At 37.1% G+C, this 22,068-nt stretch overlaps 1 protein-coding gene across 1 annotated transcript in view; it reads right to left on the reverse strand.

The window, feature by feature from the left end:
• Window positions 1-22,068, reverse strand: part of fmn2b (formin 2b) — a 53,276-nt gene that overhangs the window by 29,353 nt on the left and 1,855 nt on the right. Inside the window, exons 2-8 of the mRNA XM_051914487.1 lie at window positions 18,433-20,156; window positions 11,155-11,318; window positions 8,077-8,227; window positions 7,771-7,788; window positions 7,262-7,323; window positions 4,593-5,671; window positions 3,189-3,330 (exon numbers count right to left, since the gene is read on the reverse strand). Coding sequence (XP_051770447.1) covers window positions 3,189-3,330; window positions 4,593-5,671; window positions 7,262-7,323; window positions 7,771-7,788; window positions 8,077-8,227; window positions 11,155-11,318; window positions 18,433-20,131 — 3,315 coding nt within the window. The 5' untranslated portion in view covers window positions 20,132-20,156. The remainder of the gene's footprint in view (window positions 1-3,188; window positions 3,331-4,592; window positions 5,672-7,261; window positions 7,324-7,770; window positions 7,789-8,076; window positions 8,228-11,154; window positions 11,319-18,432; window positions 20,157-22,068) is intronic.

Genomic DNA, 22,068 nt, shown 5'->3' on the forward strand with positions numbered 1-22,068 from the left:
CCATGGACTACCCCTTACTTAGCAGGCTCCTCCCACTAGTGGGTGGATTCATGTTTCAAATTGTACAAACTTTACTGGACTATTTTATAATCAATTTTTTTTCTAACCTTAACAAAACTCATATTGTTGGAAAGATCTGAGACTCAAGGTTCCATATGTAGCTGCTCTTGACAGAAGTGATATTGTGACAGAAATTTATTAATTTGTGACAGGAGACCAATCAAATGGAGTGTGTGCGCCACCCGGTGGTTGTTTCTGGTAAAGCACCTAAAAGAAAATCTCACAGGAACCTCAATTTTTGTGACATCAACTTCAAATTTGGAACACAACTTGGTTAGACATATGGCTTTGATTTTATCTCAATTTTAGAGTCCAAATTATTTTATTATTTTGTAAAGTATATATTTTGTATAAAGATGTTTAGTACAGTACATTTAATTTTTTGAACTGAATAATTCATTCATGAATTACATCCATTTAAGTTCGGATCACTACAAAAAAAGTGAGTGACCGTTACCAGGTTAAATAAGCTAAAAAAATTGAACAGGCAAAAAAAACAACATTCCTTTGGGATTAAAAGATCCCAAATTTCCCATTTCTTATTAAGCTTGTGGTGCTCCGAGTCTGTGCGGCTGGTTGAATAAATGAGACACGGCTACAGTCGTACGTGCTTCCGCGTCCCTCGGAACAAAAAAAGCCACAGACGCCAAACACCTCAAAATACGGCGTGGCTCAAACATTCTGTCCCAGAAACCCTTCTAAAGCCGTACACCACAAGACACACTGCTGCCACATCCGCTCGGCCCTCGAAACGCTGACGGACGGGCATCTTTCTGCGTAAACAGGCCTAACCCATGTTATGTTAATGGGTGAGTTTGTAAATATGCAAATATTGAACGGGAAGAGCATTAGTGTGGTTAACCTCAGGTCTGTTCACAGGCGAGTGTAAAAGACGTGTGGTTTGACCGTCATGTGATCTGAAACACATGGGGGATATATCACACATGAAGAACATGTTTAAAGATCAGCAGGTCTGGAGACAAACTCGCTCATACAGCAAACTACTGAGAAAGTGAATCTGATGAATAACACGCCCCATGTGCAGATCATAATTCGCTCTGAAATCTAAAGAATATTTTTTTTGCATTGTGGCAGTTTTAATGACAATTAATTTCTCCCATGAACACTAACAATGCAAAAAAAAAAAAAAACTTGTTTTAAATAAAACTTAATAAATTTAAAAAAAAAAAGTTCATTGTCAAATTTTAAAATGCATAAAATAGAAATAAAATATAATTACATGTATTTGTATTATTGTATCTATTTAAATAAAATACAATTAAATATTATTAATTTATTTAAATAAAATACATAATTAAATATTTATACTTATGTATTTAATTAAAATATGATTAAACATTTAAATTTATGTATTTAAATATAATCCATGATTCAATATTTATTAATTATTTATTTGAATAAAATACATATTTATTTAATGTTCTTTATTTAAATAATACATAATATATTTCTTAATGTATTTAAATAAAAGGTATAATTAAATATTTATATTATGTATTTAATAAAATCCATGATTAAACATTTATATTTATGCATTTATTTAAATAGAACGCATGATTCAATATTTATACTTATGTATTTAATTAAAATATATGATTAAACATTTATATTTATGTATTTAAATAAAATCTATGATGTATTTATTTGAATAAAATACATATTTACTTCATGTTTATTGAAATAAAATACATAAATATTAAATTTCTTAATGGATTTAAATAAAATATATAATTAAATATTTATATTTATGCATTTAAATAAAATATATATTTAATGTTTATTTAAATAAAATACATATTTAATGTTTTTTATTTAAATAAAATACATAAACATTGTATTTCTTAATGGATTTAAATAAAATATAATTAAATTTACGTATTAATTTAAATATACTATAATACAATAAATAAAAGAAAAATTTTGGGCTGAAATCTATTAAGATAATCTAATAAATAAATATAAATAAAATGCACACGCAACGTGTTAAAGATGAAAAATTCGAGTCATTATTTTATCATTTTATTTGTCTAGGTCCAGGTGTACAGCACTGTTTTGATTTCACTCTCTTGTCTTTCGGACAGTAATGCGTTTGGTTTGTAGGCCTGCGGCGTCGGTCTATCCAATCCGGCCGGCCGGCTTTGATCAGGAGCAGAGCCGAAACCCACAGGTGAAAGAACGACGGGTCAAGGATGAGCGTTAACCGGGTGAAAACACGAGCTGGAGGCAGGAACAAAACCACATAGATACAAACTGAAGATCTGAGGAGTTTCCACAGCCGCCGAGAGCCTAATAAATCCGGTCCGTTCACACTCGCACTAGTTTATTACTACCGACGACCCACAGGCCAGACATGAATGTCATTTCCATCTCAAATCACCATCATTCCCTCTGTGATAGACAGACTTCAATAACACTGTAAAGTTCATCAATTATGAAATGAGCTCAATTCAGATATGCATGATTCCACAACTGTGGTTCATAATGTGTGTAAAAATTGATTTTCACGTAATAAATACAGAATATTCAAATGGTTTGTTTAGATGATCAGTTTTAGAAATGCAGCAATGATATCATAATCATCTAAGTTTAAAAGTAGGCGTGGGACAACAGTAAATGGGTTTTATTATCTGTACTGTTTGAAGCTCTGTAGAAATAAAGCCTACTTGACAAAACAAAAGTTGAACTATGTTTCTGTTGATTCGTTTTAACAGAATTTTGCATAGTTGTGGAGCCGTTATAGAAACAGACCGAGTGTGAAAAGCACACAGATCTGATAAAACCAGAGATATTTATGAGCTGCAACACGCTTTTTTACGGGATCTTTCGGTTATATTTCCAATCAGCAAATTCCCTCCCGAGAACTGGGAGCTGGAATTCTCCGCCGGTGCGCGCCGGTGCCAAGCGCTCGGGCATTTACTCACAGCTGTCGGCAAAGGAGCCGGGATCTGTACACAAACGTCAGAACTAAGTCATGGAAATAGTTTCCCTGCGTTCAAGCGCAATAAAACTGTATTTAAGCTTGATCCTGAGCCGCAGACATAACACCGGATGACCCACGGCCCCGCCAGCCCGAGCGACGCCTGCCGAACAGATTCATCTCCGCTCACCTGCTTGGTCTTCGACCTGCTGATTGTGTCCGAAAGAGGTTTCTTCTTCTCCTTGACTGCCGTTTTGGAGAAAAGCTCGACAAACTCGTCAAAATCCACGGATGGCTCTTCGATCGCCTCCCATACGAGAGAATTTGAGTCCCTGCGGAGGAATGAAAAACACTGATGAACATGAATCAAAATGAATAACTGCTTTTAATTTAGTTAACTCAATTATATCACTCATCTCTCTGGAATACTTCATTATGATTGGTCAGTGGTGTCTTTCTGTATATGATGACTTTAAACTGTATAATTGATCATTTCCTCCATCGCTGTGCTTGTTTCATGTCTCGTTTCATAAAAAAAAATATATATATATTTTTGGCTTTTAAATATTTATTAATTATTTAAATACAATACGCTATTACATCAGTATAAATAATTTAAAGTACAGGATTAAATATTTAATGTCGTATTTAAATAATACATATATTTAATTATTTATATTTATGTATTTAAATAAAATACAGGATTAAATATTCATATTTATGTATTTAAATAAAATACATGATTCAATATTTATTAATGCATTTAAATAAAATATATGATTAAACATTTTTATATCTGCGTATTTATTTAAAATACATGATTCAATACTTATTGATGTATTTATTTAAATAAAATACATATTTAATGTTTATTTAAATAAAATACATTTTAAATAAAATACGATTAAATATTCATATGTATAAATAAAATACATGATTAAATATTTATTAATGTATTTAAATAAAATATGATTAAACATTTATATTGATATATTTAAATAAGATACATGATTCAATATTTATTAATGTATTTAAATAAAATACATATTTTAATGTTTTTTATTTAAATAAAATACATATTTTTTTAATATATTTAAATGTAAAAAAAATTGTCAAAAAAAGAAAAGGTTTATGTATTTAACAAAAATTCTGACCTTAGCTGTTTTTTTTTTTGTTTTTTTTGTGCATGTCTTTTTTTTTAAAGCTTGATGCTGGTCGCTATTCACTGCCATTATATGGACGAGCGCAAGCGGGAAGAAGGGTGTACGGCATTAGAACAACACAAGGTTGAGTAAATTATGACTTCATTTTCATTTCAGGGTGAACTATCCCTTTAAGGCTGGAATACATTACACCGCTTTTATAATTGGAACAGATTCTGATCGTAGGCATCATGCACTAAACAAACTCAAAATATCAAACATATTTGAAATTCTCAGACTGGACAGAACCACATAAAATGTGAGCCTGTGCCCATCATACACCACGTGATTTTCTGTGAAATCCATAAACTCCAACTGACCAAAATCAGCAGGCAAATTTGACTCAAAATCAAATCATGAACTATAAGCACTAAAATGAAGAAATGAAGTACTTTTTGGCGTGCAGCTGTATTCGTGTCCAGTACAGCGGTTTCATGGGTCTCGGTGGCTCCACGATGCTTTTGCGAGGCGGTTTCTCCTGCGCCGCTCCTAACGCGTACAGACCGAGTGGCAGGGGAGGAGGCAAAGAGCCAAAACCGAAGGACAGAGGCGCACAGGCTCCAGGAGCCATAGATGGAGGAGGTGGTGGTGGAGGAGGAGGAGGTGCTGATCCTGCAGTGGTGAGAGGAGGTGGTGCAGATAGACCTGGTAGAGGAGGTGGAGGAGGAGGCGCACATACTCCTGGAAGAGGCGGCGGAGGAGGCGGCGCACTTAGTCCTGGTAGAGGAGGTGGAGGAGGAGGTGCACATACTCCTGGTAGAGGCGGTGGAGGAGGTGGTGCACATACTCCTGGTAGAGGAGGTGGAGGAGGCGGCGCACATACTCCTGGTAGAGGCGGTGGAGGAGGAGGTGCACATACTCCTGGTAGAGGCGGTGGAGGAGGAGGTGCACATACTCCTGGTAGAGGAGGTGGAGGAGGTGCACATACTCCTGGTAGAGGAGGTGGAGGAGGAGGTGCACCCATTCCTGGTAGAGGTGGTGGCGGAGGAGGCAATGAACTGCCTGGGAGAGGAGGAGGTGCAGGAGGTGCATCCACTCCTGGAAGAGGAGGTGGTGGTGGGGGAGGTGGCACTGAAGTGCCCGGCTGCTGCTGGCAGACGCACACAAACGCTTGAGAACCAGCCTGAGACTGAGAGCCCTGCGAGGAGTCACTCCCTCCGGGCGCCTGCGCCTCCACAGGAGGCACTTTAAACCTAAAGCTCTCGTCCACAGGAGATGTTTGCACCGATTTGGCCTCCAGCGGCAGCAGCACAGAGTTTTCTGTCTGTAGGTCCACATGGCAGACGTCCGGGACAAGGCCTTCCTCCCCGCCGCACTCCTGATCCTGCGTGATGATCTCCCGCTCCAGCAGGGGCTGCTGTTTCTCCAGCTCAGCGATCTTACTGCGCAGGTCTTCAATGGTCTGCTCCAGCTGCTCAATCACGCAGACGTGCTCCTGCTTCAGATTCACCGTCTTCAGCACGGACTCCTCCTACAGACAGAGAGAGAGACAGGCGTGATGAGAAGCAGATAAACGCCACAGACAGAAACAGATATAAATCTGGGTTTCTCTTCCACTGAAGTCGCTTGTGTTCAGGCTGCTGCAAATGTCACACGGTTAAACGTGTTTCCTGCTGAAGTTTGGACAGAACTGATGAGGAGCAGCTGCCTTCAGACTCGAAACAACCATAGATGCACACAGCACGAGGGAAATTCAACGGACCCCACAGGACCTAATAGAGAGCAGATTTTTAATGAGAAACACAGAGAATGAACGGACAGAGTGAGCGTGTCGTCCTGCTTGTCTCCTGGTGGTTGACTGACAGGGTTTTCGTTATAGATGATGCCAGCACTGATATTTGGTCAGAAGGACAAATGATATAAATATATCACATGTATGCATATTTCATGATAAACAGCAGTCACAAACATACTGCAGGTCAAAGCAAATAAATGTATAATTAAAAAAAATAAAGAGGCTTTTAGAGCAAAGGTGATGTTTATATATATATATATATATATATATATATATATATATATATATATATATATATATATATATATATATATATATATAAAGTATAATATAATATATATAATATTTATAAATCTATATAAGTAATTTATTATAAATATATATATGTTTATTGTTGCTATAAATATTGCTATAAATAAGTTTTATTATTCTATATAACACATACAATTTATATATTTATTTATTTATATATTTATTTAATGTTTTATATAAACAATTATACATATATAACTATTTATATTAATATAATTGTTTTATATAAGAATATACACTATATAACTATATATATAACTCGTGTGTGTGTATATAATATATATATATATATATATATATATATATATACATACATAATTCATATAAATTAAATTTATATATATATATATATATATATATATATATATAATAAATGTAATTTATATGAATTATATATATATATATATATATATATAAAATTAATAATTGACTTGTCACTGCACTTGCATATTGTTGCCCTTTTGTTGGTTTCACTGCTATTGTTCTCATTTGTAAGTGGCTTTGGATAAAAGCATCTGTTAAACGTTTATACACATCCATTATATATATATATATATATATATATATATATATATATATATATATATATATATATATATATATATATATAGTGTGTCTTCTAAGAGTCTTCTAGCTGTCTATAATCTTCTGGTGAACGTCTCATGGACTGAAGTGTGCAGTGATGCCGCCCTCTGCTGGTCGTCCACACTGAAGCGCACTCCTCCTGTTGAGCTCATGACAGATGTTTATTTTCTATTTTTGAAATCAAACAAACTCTGGGAACTATTAAACATTCGTCCAGCAGCAAAGCATTCGAAATAAACAACACGATCAGACAAATAACCTGCATCAGCAGAACATGGAATGAATTAATCATGAGACGAGCTTCTCACACATCCGACCAATAAACCAGACCGACACAAGTGTTGAAAAGACACATTTGGCATTTAAAGAAGTATTTCAATCAGATTTGTCATGATGCTTCAACTTAATAAATACGAATAAAAGACGCACCTGAATTTGCCGGATTTCTTCTTCCTGTTGTTTCTTCAGGTCTGAGACGACAGCCTGATGCTCTGAAACACACAAACATTAAGAAACTCAATATCTACAGTACTGTAAATATGAATATATAGTTGAGCATGTACGTGAGAAATCTCAGTAAACTCACAACACATGCCTCAAAAGATGATGGGCAGAAAGACAGACAAAACTCTGTCACGACAAAACACATTCGATCATACTGATCTTATTAATTCTGTTACCCAGAGTCCTACATAATCATCTGAATGATGCAAATATGATGGTTTTGGTGATGAGGACAGATGCTGATGATGAATGATTAATCTGTCCTGTGATTCATGCTTGTTGCTAGACAACATTTGTAAACAAACAGCAGCAAGTGAGGAAAAGAGCTTAATTTTTTATTATCTCTGAAGTAAAATCCAGCCAATGACGAGGAGTAAGATGGGACGGTGTTAGATGACACACAGAAGTGGTACAGTCGTGACGGAGTTACTCACCCTCCGGCTCCTCGACCGCTGCAGACGCAGAAGTGAGAAAAATAATCTAGTTTAGCTGGAACAGTGTGAAATGACCTCAAATCCTGTTTCTGAATCTAAAAGACGGACATTCTGCTCATCATGCATTTATTTGTTCAAATATTTATTCAAATAAGTGTTCTCTATGCGTTTCACATTAACTTGAGATTAACTTATCTTCCCATCATGTTGAAGAAATTGGCCAAATGATGTCACTTCCTGCATGACAACTTCACCCATGCAGGGTTGCACACAATAGACTGTGTGTGTTGGTGTTTGTGTTCATACCTTCCTCTGTGTATTTGGGCTCGGGCCGCTCCTCTTCTCCCGGTCTGGTCAGGGGCCACAGGCCCTTCAGGTGTCCAGGTAAACGTCCCTCCAAGCGCTCCAGCGACGGAGGAGGCTGGCTCACTGCCGCCCATGTGTACAGCTGATCTTGCTGGAGAGAGAGAGATTATATTAATATATGATTATATGAACTTTTTTGAAGCATCAAAGCTCTCCGATTTCATCAAAAATATCTTCATTTGTGTTCTGAAGATGAACGAAAGTCTTACGGGTGTGGAACGACATGAGGGCGAGTAATTAATGACAGAATTTTAATTTTTGGGTGAACTAACCCTTTACTAGTCAAACTACAAACTCATGCATGCAGAACAGGAGGACATTTCCCTGCATGTTAACACTCAAAAGTTCACAAGGAAAGAGTTGTGACTATGAATAATGATGCGGTTGTTCAGCGGAGCGAGATCAGAGGAGCTCGACACTCGTGAAGTGAGGAAACCTGTCAATTCTCACCGACTGATGCTCCGATTTTTGGAAACACACATGAATAAACACCGTCGCCAACAGACCAGAATGAGCAACATGATCAGATGTGGATTTTGTATTGTAAAGTCAATATTTGCAATTAAAACTAATTTTACATGATCAATATTGCAAATAAGGCTAGAATGCTTTTATTTTAACTGTGAACTGCACTGGAGAAGTGTTCAACTAAAAAACATTAACTGAAAAAATTATATATTATATAAAATGTATATTAAAAAAAAAATTATATATATATATATATATATATATATATATATATATATGTGTGTAGACAGACATATTTAAAATTATTAAATTGTTACTATATATATTTTTATATAAATATATATCAAAATTAATTATAGTAATTATTTATATTATTCTGATTCTAAGCATTAACTGAAAAGAATATATAGTGTATATATAATTATTATAAATACATATACATATAAAGTAATATAATTACAAAGTATGATTATGAAGTAATAAAATTGCTGTTGTCAACTAAAATAAAAAAATCATGTAAATGACCTTGATTAAAAAAATAAATAAAATAAAAACCCAACAAAAGCACAAAATTAAAATCACATCAAAAAAAATCTAAGTTTTCTAAAAAAAAAAAAAAAAAAAAAAAAAAAAAAAAAAAAAAATCAAAAACAAAAAACGTTTGTTAATTTAAATAAAAAAAAATCTTTACTAAATATATTTAAGTGAAAGTTTAATTTATTCCATTTAGATGTTTTAAAAATAATCTAATGACCTTGATTAAAAAACAACACACAATTAAAAAAAAAAAAATTGTTAATTTAAATAAATGTTTACTAAAAATTATATATATATTTTAAGTGAATGTTTATTGATTAATTTTTTTTTAATAGTTTTAATAAACTATTTTTACGTTTTTAATATTTTTATATTTTCTGTAAAAATATCAGTCAGTTGCCGAGGCAACATTTCAAATATTTTCTACTAAAACTGAAATGAAAACAATTTTAAATTCTAAACTAAATAGACATGAAAACCAAAAACCAATAAAACCGACAAACACACAACAAAACGACAAACTAAAATGAAAAAGACCAAGAAATATAAAATTTTATAAAAAATATTTTAGAATATAAAATATTAAAACTTGTTCAGAATATTAATAAAAATTAAATAATTGTTTTTTTTTTTTTTAATTAATTTATAAATAAAAAAATTACTAAAATAACGGTGCACTGTAATCCACATGAACCAAACTGCACACAAGTTCAGAAAACGGACAAACCAACATCAGTCTCAAAGTCTCAGATGCTGATGATCCAGTTTCTGTCTCTATAAACTGATAATTAACCGGACCTGAACGAGTTCAAACACGCTGCTGCTGCTGCGACAGACAGACTGTGGGAGTCTGAGCCGGACCGTGTCCAGTTGTGTTTCTCTGTCCTCTTCATGACCCCTGATAACCTCCAGAACAGACCCGTCGGAGCAGAGGACGGGTGAGGACGAACCTGCCTCCATCCTCAACCTGCGCCGCTGCTCGTCGCCATGGCAACAAGCACACGTGCAGTGAACGACACGCATGCACTTCTCAGTAGCAGGTGCTTTCGGTTTCCATATTAAACCTCAGACGCATGACTCAGCTGAAACAAACACGAGCTCTCCTGCTCCGCCTGCTGATGGTCCAAATCCGCAGCAGCGTCCGGGACATCCGCTCCCATCGTGGCTCGGCCCCGCGTCAACAAACAACATGCTTGAGCTGCACCGCTGACGATCCTGCAGTGAGATCAGGTTGCTTTATGACACAACAGCCTCTCGCTCGCTCCAGAGACAGAGAGAGAGAGTGATGCAGTGGAGGGTTTGCGTGCTGGAGAATAACCTTATTCACTGAGTGACGCCACACTGCAGATGAGCCAATCAGAGAGCGCAGAGACAGAGCTGTAAATAAGTAATAAAAGTGCTGAACACACACTTTGGTCTCTCTGCACGCGATCACACACAAACAACAGCATCACACCCGAATCCCAGCCGTCAAATTCAGATCAAACTGCATAACTGTGAGAGAAATCCACTAAAGAAAGTCACATGGTTTAAAGTAACATCTGTCATCACAGCAGCCAGTGTTAGACTCCTGATCGCCAGCAGATGGCGCTCTGACTGTTTTTCACCTGCTTGGGAACCAAAAGATGATGCAAAGCCATTCCTGGTAAGAGCCAATCACAAAGAAGCAGATCACATGATGCCAACCAAAGCCAGTAAGAAAGGACAACAAGACTGCACATGTGGCCATTCATCACAGTGTGGTAATATTCCTGGTCTGGGTTTGATCTAAACCTCTAATCCAAAGACTTAAACTTTATGCAGACTGGGCCAATCAGAGCAGAGCAGGCTCTCAGAAAGGCGGGGTTTAAAGAGACCAAATCCTTGATTAAACCGTTTCAGACACTGTGAGAAAAGAGCTGATGCTGCAGTGGATATTATGAGAAAATTGAAGTGTTTTTTGACCTTGGATGAATGTAAAACACAATTAGGAGCATTTTAGGGGCAGTGAATGTGAAGTCTAACAGGACTCACGTCAAATTTGGGTGCGATCTGTCCGCTGCTGCCGCACGCCTCTCTGAAACAGTCACTGAAGGGAAGCAGGAGACCCATGGCCAGGATCCTGGAGCAAATCTTCTCCGCCTCCTCCGGCTCGCTGGAATCCTCCTGCTGGAAAAACTTCTCCAGCAACGTCCGGCCTGCAGACACAGAAATAACCATCGACAAATGAGTCATTTTGCTCTTTGCAAACGTGTTGTCAAGCACATAAAAATGCTAGTATATTCATTTCAGAATTACACATTTCCATTTTTTTATTCCGTAGCTTTCATCATATTCCTTTTATGCATTGAAAAGAAAAAAAGTAGACCGGGTAATGTGAAACTAATGGCTGCATTTCAAAACCTAAACATCATATTTGGCTTTGAAACGAACAGCAATTTTAGCTTTAGTTAGAGAAATAAAGTGTGTGTGACAGTAATTTCTGCAGCGCACACAGACTTCAGCTTGGTTTCTTGTGAATGAGTCACTGCTGCAGAGCTTCAGCTCTCAGTCTCACTAAACTGAAAATATCAATGGAGTCACATGATCACTGCGAGCTCCTGCATCAAAGCACAGCGCAATTCCATATTTGCATAAGATCCGGTCTAAACCTTCCAGCTCACTTTCATTTAGACGTGATGCAGTGGTGCTGGTCTGAAAGCAGTTTCTTTAGTCATATAGACATGGAAGCTTGTTTCCTCCACAGAATAAGAGAATTGGTGATGCAATTCTGACTTTTCCTTGCAATTTAATCTAAACTCAATTGTGAGGAAAAAAAATAAAAAAAAATAAAAATAAAAATAAAAAAGTTATACAAACTCAATTGAAAAAAAAAAAAAAAAAAAACTAATATATTTCACAATTCTGAGAAAAAAAGTCAGAATTGTGAGATATAAACTTGCATTTGCAGGAAATAAAGTCAGAATAGCAAGGAAAATTGATATATATGATTTAATATATTAATATATTGTGAGGTAAAAAAAAAACACTAATATATTTCCGAATTCTTAGGGGGGAAAAAAGTCAAAATTGCAAAATATAAACAATTGAAATAAAGTCAGAATTGCAAGACAAAAGCTGTTTCCATCCAAACTTGTGAATTTAACACATTTGCAGAATTTATGGTGTTTCCATCCAGCGATTATTAATGCGATATCCCAAAATGCATAAAAAAAGGTGGATGGAAACATGGCTAAAATCAGAATTGTGAAATTTAAACTTGCATTTGCTGGAAATAAAGTCAGAATTGCAAAGAAAATTGATATATCTACATTTAATATATTTTACAATTGTGAGGAAAAAAAAAAAAAAAAAAAAAAAAAAAATCTATATCTAATATATTTCAGAATTCTTAGAAAAGTCAAAATTGCAAGATATAAAGTCAGAATTGTAGGACAAAAGATGTTTCCATCCAAAGTTACAAATTTACCACATTTTTAGAATTTTTGGCGTTTCAATCCAGCGTTTTTTAAATGCGATATCCCAAAATGCACAAAAATAGGTGGATGGAAACATGGCTGAGTTCAGAATTGCAAGACAAAGTCAGAATTGCAATGAAAATCGATACATCTACATTTAATATATTTTATAATTGTGAGGGGAAAAAAACACTAATATATTTACGAATTCTTAGGAAAAAAAAAAAGTCAAAATTGCAAAATATAAACTGAAATAAAGTCAGAATTGCAAGACAAAAGCTGTTTCCATCCAAACTTGTGAATTTAACACATTTGCAGAATTGATGGCGTATCCATCCAGTGTTTTTTTTAATGCAATATCCCAAAAAGCACATTAAAATAGGTGGATGGAAACATGGCTAAAGTCAGAATTGCATTAAGTAAAGTCAGAATTGCAAGAAATAAACTTGGAATTGCAATAAAGTCAGAATTGCGAGACAAAAGCTGTTTCCATCCAAAGTTGCGAATTTAACACATTTGCAGAATTGATGGCGTTTCCATCCAGTGATTATTAATGCGATATCCCAAAATGCACATAAAACATGGCTAAAATCAGAATTGCGAGATTTAAACTTGCATTTGCAGGAAATAAAGTCAGAATTGCGAGGAAAATTAATATATCTACTTTTTTTTTTTTTTACAATTGCGAGGAAAAAAAAAAAAAAAAAAAATCTATATATCTAATATATTTCAGAATTCTTAGAAAAAAAGTCAAAATTGCAAGATATAAAGTCAGAATGGCAATAAAGTCAGAATGGCAAGACAAAAGATGTTTCCATCCAAAATTACAAATTTAGATTTTTTGGCGTTTCAATCCAGCATTTTTTTAAATGCGATATCCCAAAATGCACATATTCCAATACAAACTCGGAATTGCAATAAATAAAGTCAGAATTGTGAGAAGTCACAATTACTTTTTCTTATTTTTTATTCCATAGCAGAAACAAGCTTCCAGAGTCTGTGCCGTGCGCAGAGAGACTCACACACGGTCACTTCAAGTTTACAGGCCTGATTATCAACAGATCATTAACTTCATTAGCATGTCAATAAGATCAAAGATGAGCCTGCTATTAAACTGTGTCAGAGAGCCAAGATACAGTAAGGTGCATCATGGGAGATGTAGTTCTGTCTATTAAAGACATCAATCAACACACATTCTCCTGTCTCTAGGGATGAATGATATCAGTCAGCATATCAATTTTAGATACTGGAGTTCAGCACAAGAAAATACAGTAACATTAGACTGGAGCAACAGAAATCAGACAGACTCACACTGGCGTCCTGCTCACCGACTGACAAGCGTTTAGAGAGATTTGACACGGTTTGTTTAACCCGATCGACTGTGTGAGGAGAACACAAAAGAGCAGCAAGAACGCGTCTAAAACTGGTTCTTATTCAGAACCAAAACAATCCAAACACTGGACCTAAATAATCTGAGCTTCTGCTGAATCTACAGCAAAACAAACAGTGCTTTATGGTATTTTTATTAACCTGTTAGCGTTAGCTAACTCCAATAGCTCCAAAAGGTTCAAAAACAGCATGCAATTTACTTTGGGTATGCTTTTTTTAGGCAAATTTTAAGGGGTTAAAAATGCTAACGGGTTAATCTCATTATATAAAACTATGTTGTCAGTGTGTTACACATGAACTGGCTCTATCTTTACTTTGTCATTCAGATATAAAGAAAAGGAGAAGGCCTAAAATATTCCTCATCCTTTAATGCAGGCAAAAGCACACCGCAATGAATGGGGTAAACTCCAAATTCAAATTCCAGAGCATTTTTTTCTTTCTTCAAACAACCCTAAATAACAGACTTCCTGTTGGGCGGAGTTTATGAATTGCAGTTCATAAGTTGTTCGGCTCGATGAGCTCTATATGTGTATCGAGTTTCATACATATACGTGCTAGTGTGTAGCCAAGATATCCGATTGTGTTCAAGGGGGCGCTATAGAGCCCTATTGCCACGCCCGGGTACCAGCTTTGGCACGAACCTAATGGCGTGTGTGCAAATTTTCAAGAGTTTTTGAGCATGTTAAGTACTGGAAAACAACACAAAAATACCGAGGAAGAATAGCTGTGTATTGAATCTTTCGAGCTGGTTCTTTTTAATTTTTAATGAACATCCATGGAACCATTGAAAGTTTCAGATTATTAAAATGTTCTTCACACTAAGAAAAAATGGTTCTTTTAAGAACTGATCATTGAAAGGTTCTTTGGCGAACCAAAAATGGCTCTTCTACGGCATCGCTGCGAAAACCCCCTTTTGGAAAGGTTATTTTTAAGAGTGTAGAATGATAATCGCAGAGTCACATGACGGTCTCTAGCGTTTATTCAGCCGCCGTTTCCCATCGATCCGGATCTCAGCAGTCAATACAGTCTAACATGGGCTTTGAACTACAGCTATCAGCTCTTGATCTGATTGGCTGAGAGCGAGCGAGTGATGTCACTAATGGACGAGAGTCCTTGGGGTCTGATTAGCACGATGCCATCTGCTCTAGTGTGTGTGTGGATCAGACGGGAAGAGCAAGGGAAAAGAAGGGATGCAGATATCCTGCTCTGAGAGGATGTTAAATAATGACATCACTGTATTGTAGTGAACTGAATTGAGCTGACTCTATTATCTTCTGTAGAGCTGCTTTACAGCAGAATTTACAGTAAATTTGCTGAAGTTGATTCTGATATTTTCCTGTTTGTTTCTGAATGTTCTGTTTATATGAACCCTAAACTCTGATTCACATATTTATTTACATGTGCATGACATCTATTCTGAAGAAACTCAGAAATTCATCAAAATGAAGCGAGTTCATGCTTAAAACAAGAAAAGAAAATCTGTCAGTGGAGTCGGAAAAATCAGCTTAATTCAAAGGGAAAACAAGAATATTTTCTCTGACCCCATTGGCAGATATTTGCACTTCATTATTTCAGAAAAACAAGACTTAAAGGGTTAGTTCACCCAAAAATGAAAATTATGTCATTTATTACTCACCCTCATGCCGCTCCACACCCGTAAGACCGTCGTTCATCTTCAGAACACAAGATATTTTTGTTGAAATCCGATGGCTCAGTGAGGCCTGCATAGCCAGCAATGACATTTCCTCTCTCAAGATCCATTAATGTACTAAAAACATATTTAAATCAGTTCATGTGAGTACAGTGGTTCAGTATTAATATTATAAAGCGACGAGAATATTTTTGGTGCGCCAAAAAAAACAAAATAACACTGCTTCATGAAGCTTCGGAGAGTTATGAATCAGCGTGTCGAATCATGATTCGGATCGCGTGTCAAACCGGCAAACTGCTGAAATCACGTGACTTTGGTGCTCCGAACCGCTGATTCGACACGCTCCGAAGCTTCATGAAGCAGTGTTTTGAAATCGGCCATCACTAAATAAGTCGTTATTTTGTTTTTTTGGCGCACCAAAAATATTCTCGTGGCTTTATAATATTAATATTGAACCACTGTACTCACATGAACTGATTTAAATATGTTTTTAGTACATTAATGGATCTTGAGAGAGGAAATGTCATTGCTGGCTATGAAGGCCTCACTGAGCCATCGGATTTCAACAAAAATATCTTAATTTGTGTTCTGAAGATGAACAAAGGTCTTATGGGTGTGGAATGACACGAGGGTGAATAATTAATGACATTATTTTCATTTTTGGGTGAACTAACCCTTTAATATCTGAAGTCATCTCACTTCTCCAGTAAATGCATCTTGATTTAAGAATGTTTTCCAGCACAAATATCTAAACAAGACAGAAATACAGGATCTGGGAATCAAAGTTCAGATGGATCTAACGGGGAGCAGGAGAGAGAGTCAGTGAGAGCGATTCATTCAGATCAGAGTTGTTTATCAGTCAGTAAGACAAAGAGCTCTGCCAACACAACACAGACTGAAAGAGAGAATATATTCACTCGACGGCCAAAACAACACCAGTGAACTGCCTCTCTTTCACTCGCTGCTTCATTCTCGAACTCTCTCTGTCACTGACTGTGGAAACTACAGACGGGCCAGTTCTATCCGTCTCTCACATGCTTATTTTTGCTCTGCGCTGTTCTTGGTGTCAGTGTGTGACAATCAGACTCGACATGTTTCCTTTCACTGCTTAGACACATGACATCATCTCCAGCCTCTCAATGCCGTCCCATAATGCCTCTCTACAGGACAGAGACTCTGAAATCATGTGTCTGAATAGGTGCTACATTTGAATTTGAACTTACTTCACGTCCATTAAAAAATAGTTCTATATAGTATGAATGTGTGTAGTATAAATGAGACAACGTCATTGTCATGTGACCACTTGTGTCGCTTCACCTCCATTCAGTTATGTTTATTAACTAACATGTGTATTGCTCATTGTTAGTTGATGTTTAACCATTTAAATCCTGACAAATAATTTATGAAATGAAACGTTGTCATTGTCATGTGACCTACGGCGTCACTTGCATCTCTTCACCACCATAGTTATATTTTTTTTAACTAACATTAAAGGGTTAGTTCACCCAAAAATGAAAATGTCATTTATTACATGTCGTTCCACACCCGTAAGACCTTCATTCATCTTCAGAACACAAATTAAGATATTTTTGATGAAATCCGATGGCTCAGTGAGGCCTCCATTGAGAGCAAAGCCATTCAAACTCTCAAGGTACATAAATTAATATACATCTTAATATTATAAAGCAACGAGAATACTTTTTGTGTGCCAAAAAAAACAAAATAACGACTTTATTCAACAATATCTAGTGATGGGCGATTTCAAAACACTGCTTCATGAAGCTTCGAAGCTTTACGAATCTTTTGTTTCGAATCTGATCTCCTATCAAACGGCTAAACTGCTGAAATCATGTGACTTTGGTGCTCTGATTCACTGATTCGTAAAGCTCCGAAGCAGTGTTTTGAAATCGGCCCATATAGATATTGTTGAAAAGTCTGTTTTTTTGGCGCACAAAAAGTATTGTTGCTTTATAACATTAAGATAGACCACTGAACTCATTTAAATATGTTTTTAGTACCTTTATGGACCTTGAGAGTTTGAATGGCTTTGCTCTCAATGGAGGCCTCACTGAGCCATCGGATTTCATCAAAAATATCTTAATTTGTGTTCTGAAGATGAACGAAGGTCTTACAGGTGTAGAACGACATGAGGGTGAGTAATTAATGACATTTTCATTTTCAATTGAACTAACCCTTTAAAGATTACTCCTGTAACAAATGTATTGCTCACTGTTAGTTATTTTGTAATCATTTAAAGTCTGACAAATAATTTATGAAATGAAACGTTGTCGTCACTTGCGTCGCTTCACCTTCATTCAGTTATTTTTTTTTTTTCAACTGACATTAACAAAGATTACTACTATAACAAATGTATTGCTCATTATTGTTTAACCATAATACTCAGAAAAATCAATGGTTTTTTTTGTTTGTTTTTTTTTTAAATGGAACCGTTTATTGAACCTTTAGATAAAATATTAAAAAAATGAACTGAAGAAAAAGTTCTCCGAGTATCATATTTCACACTTTAGAGACATTAGAAATGTGTATTGTATATGATACAGTAGGCTTTATAGGGTTAATGTTCCTAATATTTTCTAGTATAGATGCAAGTAATGGGAAGAATTTAGTGATGTACTTTAAAAAGTACAAAAGCTTCCAAATTACTTTATAATGAATACTTCTAAATCATACATTAATCTCAACATTACGATTGCATTCGTTAACATTAGTTAATGCACTACAACAGTTAATAAATGCATCGCTCATTGTTAGTTCATGCATTAACTAATGCTAACAAACGTGTCACTGTCTCACCTGTGAAAACTTCCTGAAAGCTGCATGTCGACGCCTGAGTTGCAGACGCCCTCCGTGTGGCAGCGAGCGCCGAGCCGCCCTTCCTGAGCGTTCCCTCCGAGCCTCCGTACTCCAGATAGTCAGCCGATCTGGCCGTTTTCGGAGGAAGAGACCGAAGTTCCTCGGTCCAGTCGGCGGAGCGGCTGATGGGGTCGGTGATGCTGTAGGAGCGCTGCCGCTTGACCCGTCTCCTCTCGGCCCTGGCGTCGGGCCCTCGCCGCGTGAACAGCGGGCTGTGAGACGGGGACGGCGCGGGCGAGCAGGAGGGCGAGCTCAGCTGCCGCGTGGTGGTTTTGATGTAGGACGTGCTGATTGGTGGATACGGCTTGACCGAGGACTTCAGCAGCCGTGTGGCCAGGGGGCTTTCCTGGTGCGCGAACGTCACGCTGCTCTTGCGCCGTTCGCTCACTTCCACGGCGCTCAGACATTCCACGGACCCCGCCGACAGGGTATCCGTGCTGGGAGCGTCCGGAGCTGAATCGTCCTCTTCCACGGCCTCCACTGCACTTTCAAACGAAGCAGTGAGGTCTGGGAAGCTGCACTCACTGGTTGTCTTGACAACCGCTGGAGGAGGAAGGGGGGCCTCAGGCTCTTTTGTGATGGTACAAAGGGCCGCATCTGAGTCTCCATTCACAGCCGTCTCCTCGTCTACCCTCTCCTCAGGGAGGTGCGCCGCACTAACGTGCTCTTGTTTAGGAAAGGCTTCCAGCACTGTAAATTGCTCCGAGTCGGGGGTCGGAGTGTTTTTAGTGTCCCCGCCGTTGGTTTGTTTACAATCCTTCTCCCAGGGAAGCTCGACGGCAGTGGTGAGCATCACTCCCTGCTTCATCCGGATGGCCTGCTGGATGTCAGCCAGCAAATCTTCCTGCTCGGCGGCAGAGTGGAAACTATACATATCCGTGTCGGATCCGGAGCTGCGGATCTTCTCCTCTTCCTCGGGGCCGTCGGTGGCATCCAGTGTGGTCTGCCTGCTGTCAGCCACCAGACGAGGCCTCTCGGTCTCCATGTCAGACTGTCCGAGCTCATCTCCGGAGAGATCTGGCGTCTTATTGCACAGAGATGGAACGCTATCAAGTTCATCCAGCGCATCTTCTTTGGAGGCGCTCAGCAACCCTTTCGCTTTCAGGTTCTTACGCTTCCGTATGTGAGGGAAAACGGAGGATCTGTCTGATTTGTTTTTCTTCTTCCCTCCCTCCCCTCCCTTTCCATGGGATTTCTTCCCTTTCTTTACACCCTCGTGAGCTCCATTCTCATCCACCGCACCTCCTGCTTCCCCTCCACCGGAGCGCTTCAGCTTTCCGTCCTGGTTTCCCATGACGAGTGGCTCTCTCACGCCATGACTGTTGCGTTTGCGTCTGCGCGAGCGCCTCGACGACGTGCTTTCGCTCTCAGATGATGAGGAGGATGACGAGGAGAGCGGAGGGATGGAGGAGGAGGCTGTGACGAAAGAGAGATACAGCAGCTCGCTCTCGCTCTCATCCTCGGCTCTGCAGAAGGATCCGGGCAGGGAGGGGCTGCGGCCCCGGGGGACATGCGCGTCTGCGAGCGGCTCCTCCCTCTGCATGAGGGGGAAGCTGTACTGCTGCCGTCTGCCCAGACTCAAGGCCTCCAGCAGCTTCTGTCTGAACCCGGGAACCTCCAGCATCTGCAGCGGCTGCATCGTCTCTCTCTCTCTCACGCTCCAGCTGCAGACGAGATGAGCATCAATGCGTTAGAGTGAACTGATTAACTTTACACTCTGAAATGTAAACTAGCTGTCAGAAAATCATTTTTTCCCTTCTTTTAACTTAACGCTGCAAACATTTAAACTCATCTCAGCTCCATAATTTAGTGAACATTATTGTTTTGATTGACAGCTGTTTCAAACACTCATAAAATGGTGGGGAATTGAAAACTAATTTACACACTGAAAAAAAATCAAGTAGCTGTTAAGAAAATAAGTGTATTTTTCATTTAAGCTTTAAAAAACATTGCTTCTACAGCAAACATTTAGCATTTTAAAACAGTTTTTAAAGTTTAAAAATGCAGAATGATGTGAATTGACTTTGAAAAAATAAACAGCTTTTTTAAAAAGTTTTCTCTCCCCCCACTTAAGCTTAAAAAACAGTTCATAAATAAAAATAAATCTATTATTATTATTGACAGCAGTTTCAAACACTTGTAAAATGAGACTGAAAATAATTGTGGGAATTGAAAACTAATTTACACACTGAAAAATCAAGTAGCTTTTAAGAAAATAAATGTAATGTTTTGTTTTGTTTTCCACTTAAGCTTAAACACGTTCCTCTTACTGCAAACATTTAAACTAATTTCAACTCAGTTATTTAGAAAAGAGAAGAAAATAAATGTTTTTATAGGATTGAAAACAGACTTGTTTTCTGAGAATGTTTTCCAAGTCTCTGAAAACAATTTTGTTTTTACTTTTTTATATCAGAGACTGAACTATCATGTTATTAAAAAAAAAAGAAAAAAAAAAAAAGTTTAAAAATGCTGTTTAAACATTTTTAAAGTTTAAAAAGGCAGAATGGTGTGAACTGACACTGAAAAATAAAGTTTTTTCCCCCCACTTAAGCTTAAAAACAGTTAATAAATAAAAAATAAATCTATTATTATTGACGGCAGTTTCTAATACTACGATAATAATGGTATGAAAATTAACTGAAAACTAATTTACACACTGAAAAATAAAATAGCTGTTAAAGGGTTAGTTCACCCAGAAATGAAAATAATGTCATTTATTCCTCACCCTCATGTCGTTCCACACCCGTAAGACCTTCGTTCATCTTCAGAACACAAATTAAGATATTTTTGATGAAATCCGATGGCTCAGTGAGGCCTGCATAGCCAGCAATGTCACTGAACCTCTCAAGATCCAGAAAGGTACTAAAAAAAAATTCATGCGAGTACAGTGATTCTACCTTAATATTATAAAGCGACGAGAATATTTTTTGTGTGCCAAAAAAAACCAAATTAAGACTTTTAAACAATATCTAGTGATGGCAAATTTCAAAACACTGCTTCATGAAGCTTCGGAGCTTTACAAATCGAATCAGTGGTTCAGAGCGCCAAAGTCACGTGATTTCAGCAGTTTGATACGCGACCCAAATCACTGAATCGACACAAAAGATTCGTAAAGCTCCGAAACAGCATTTTGAAATCGGACATCACTAGATATTGTTAAAAAGTCGTTATTTTGGCACACACGTCACTTTATAATATTAATATTGAACCACTGTACTCACATGAACTGATTTAAACATGTTTTTAGTACATTAATAGATCTCGAGAGAGAAAATGTCATTGCTGGCTATGGAGGCCTCACTGAGCCATCGGATTTCAACAAAAATATCTTAATTTGTGTTTTGAAGATGAATGAAGGTCTTACAGGTGTGGAACGGCATGAGGGTGAGTAATTAATGACATTATTTTCATTTTTGGGTGAACTAACCCTTTAAGAAAATAATTTGTTTTGTTTTCCACTTAAGCTCATCCCTCTTACTGCAAACATTTAAACTCATTTTAACTCAGTCATTCAGTGAAAAGACAAGAAAATAAATGTTTTTTATAGGATTTACAGCCTTTTTAAACTTTTTTTTA

Source organism: Ctenopharyngodon idella, chromosome 12 (assembly GCF_019924925.1).
Source record: "Ctenopharyngodon idella isolate HZGC_01 chromosome 12, HZGC01, whole genome shotgun sequence".
Taxonomy (NCBI): domain Eukaryota; kingdom Metazoa; phylum Chordata; class Actinopteri; order Cypriniformes; family Xenocyprididae; genus Ctenopharyngodon; species Ctenopharyngodon idella.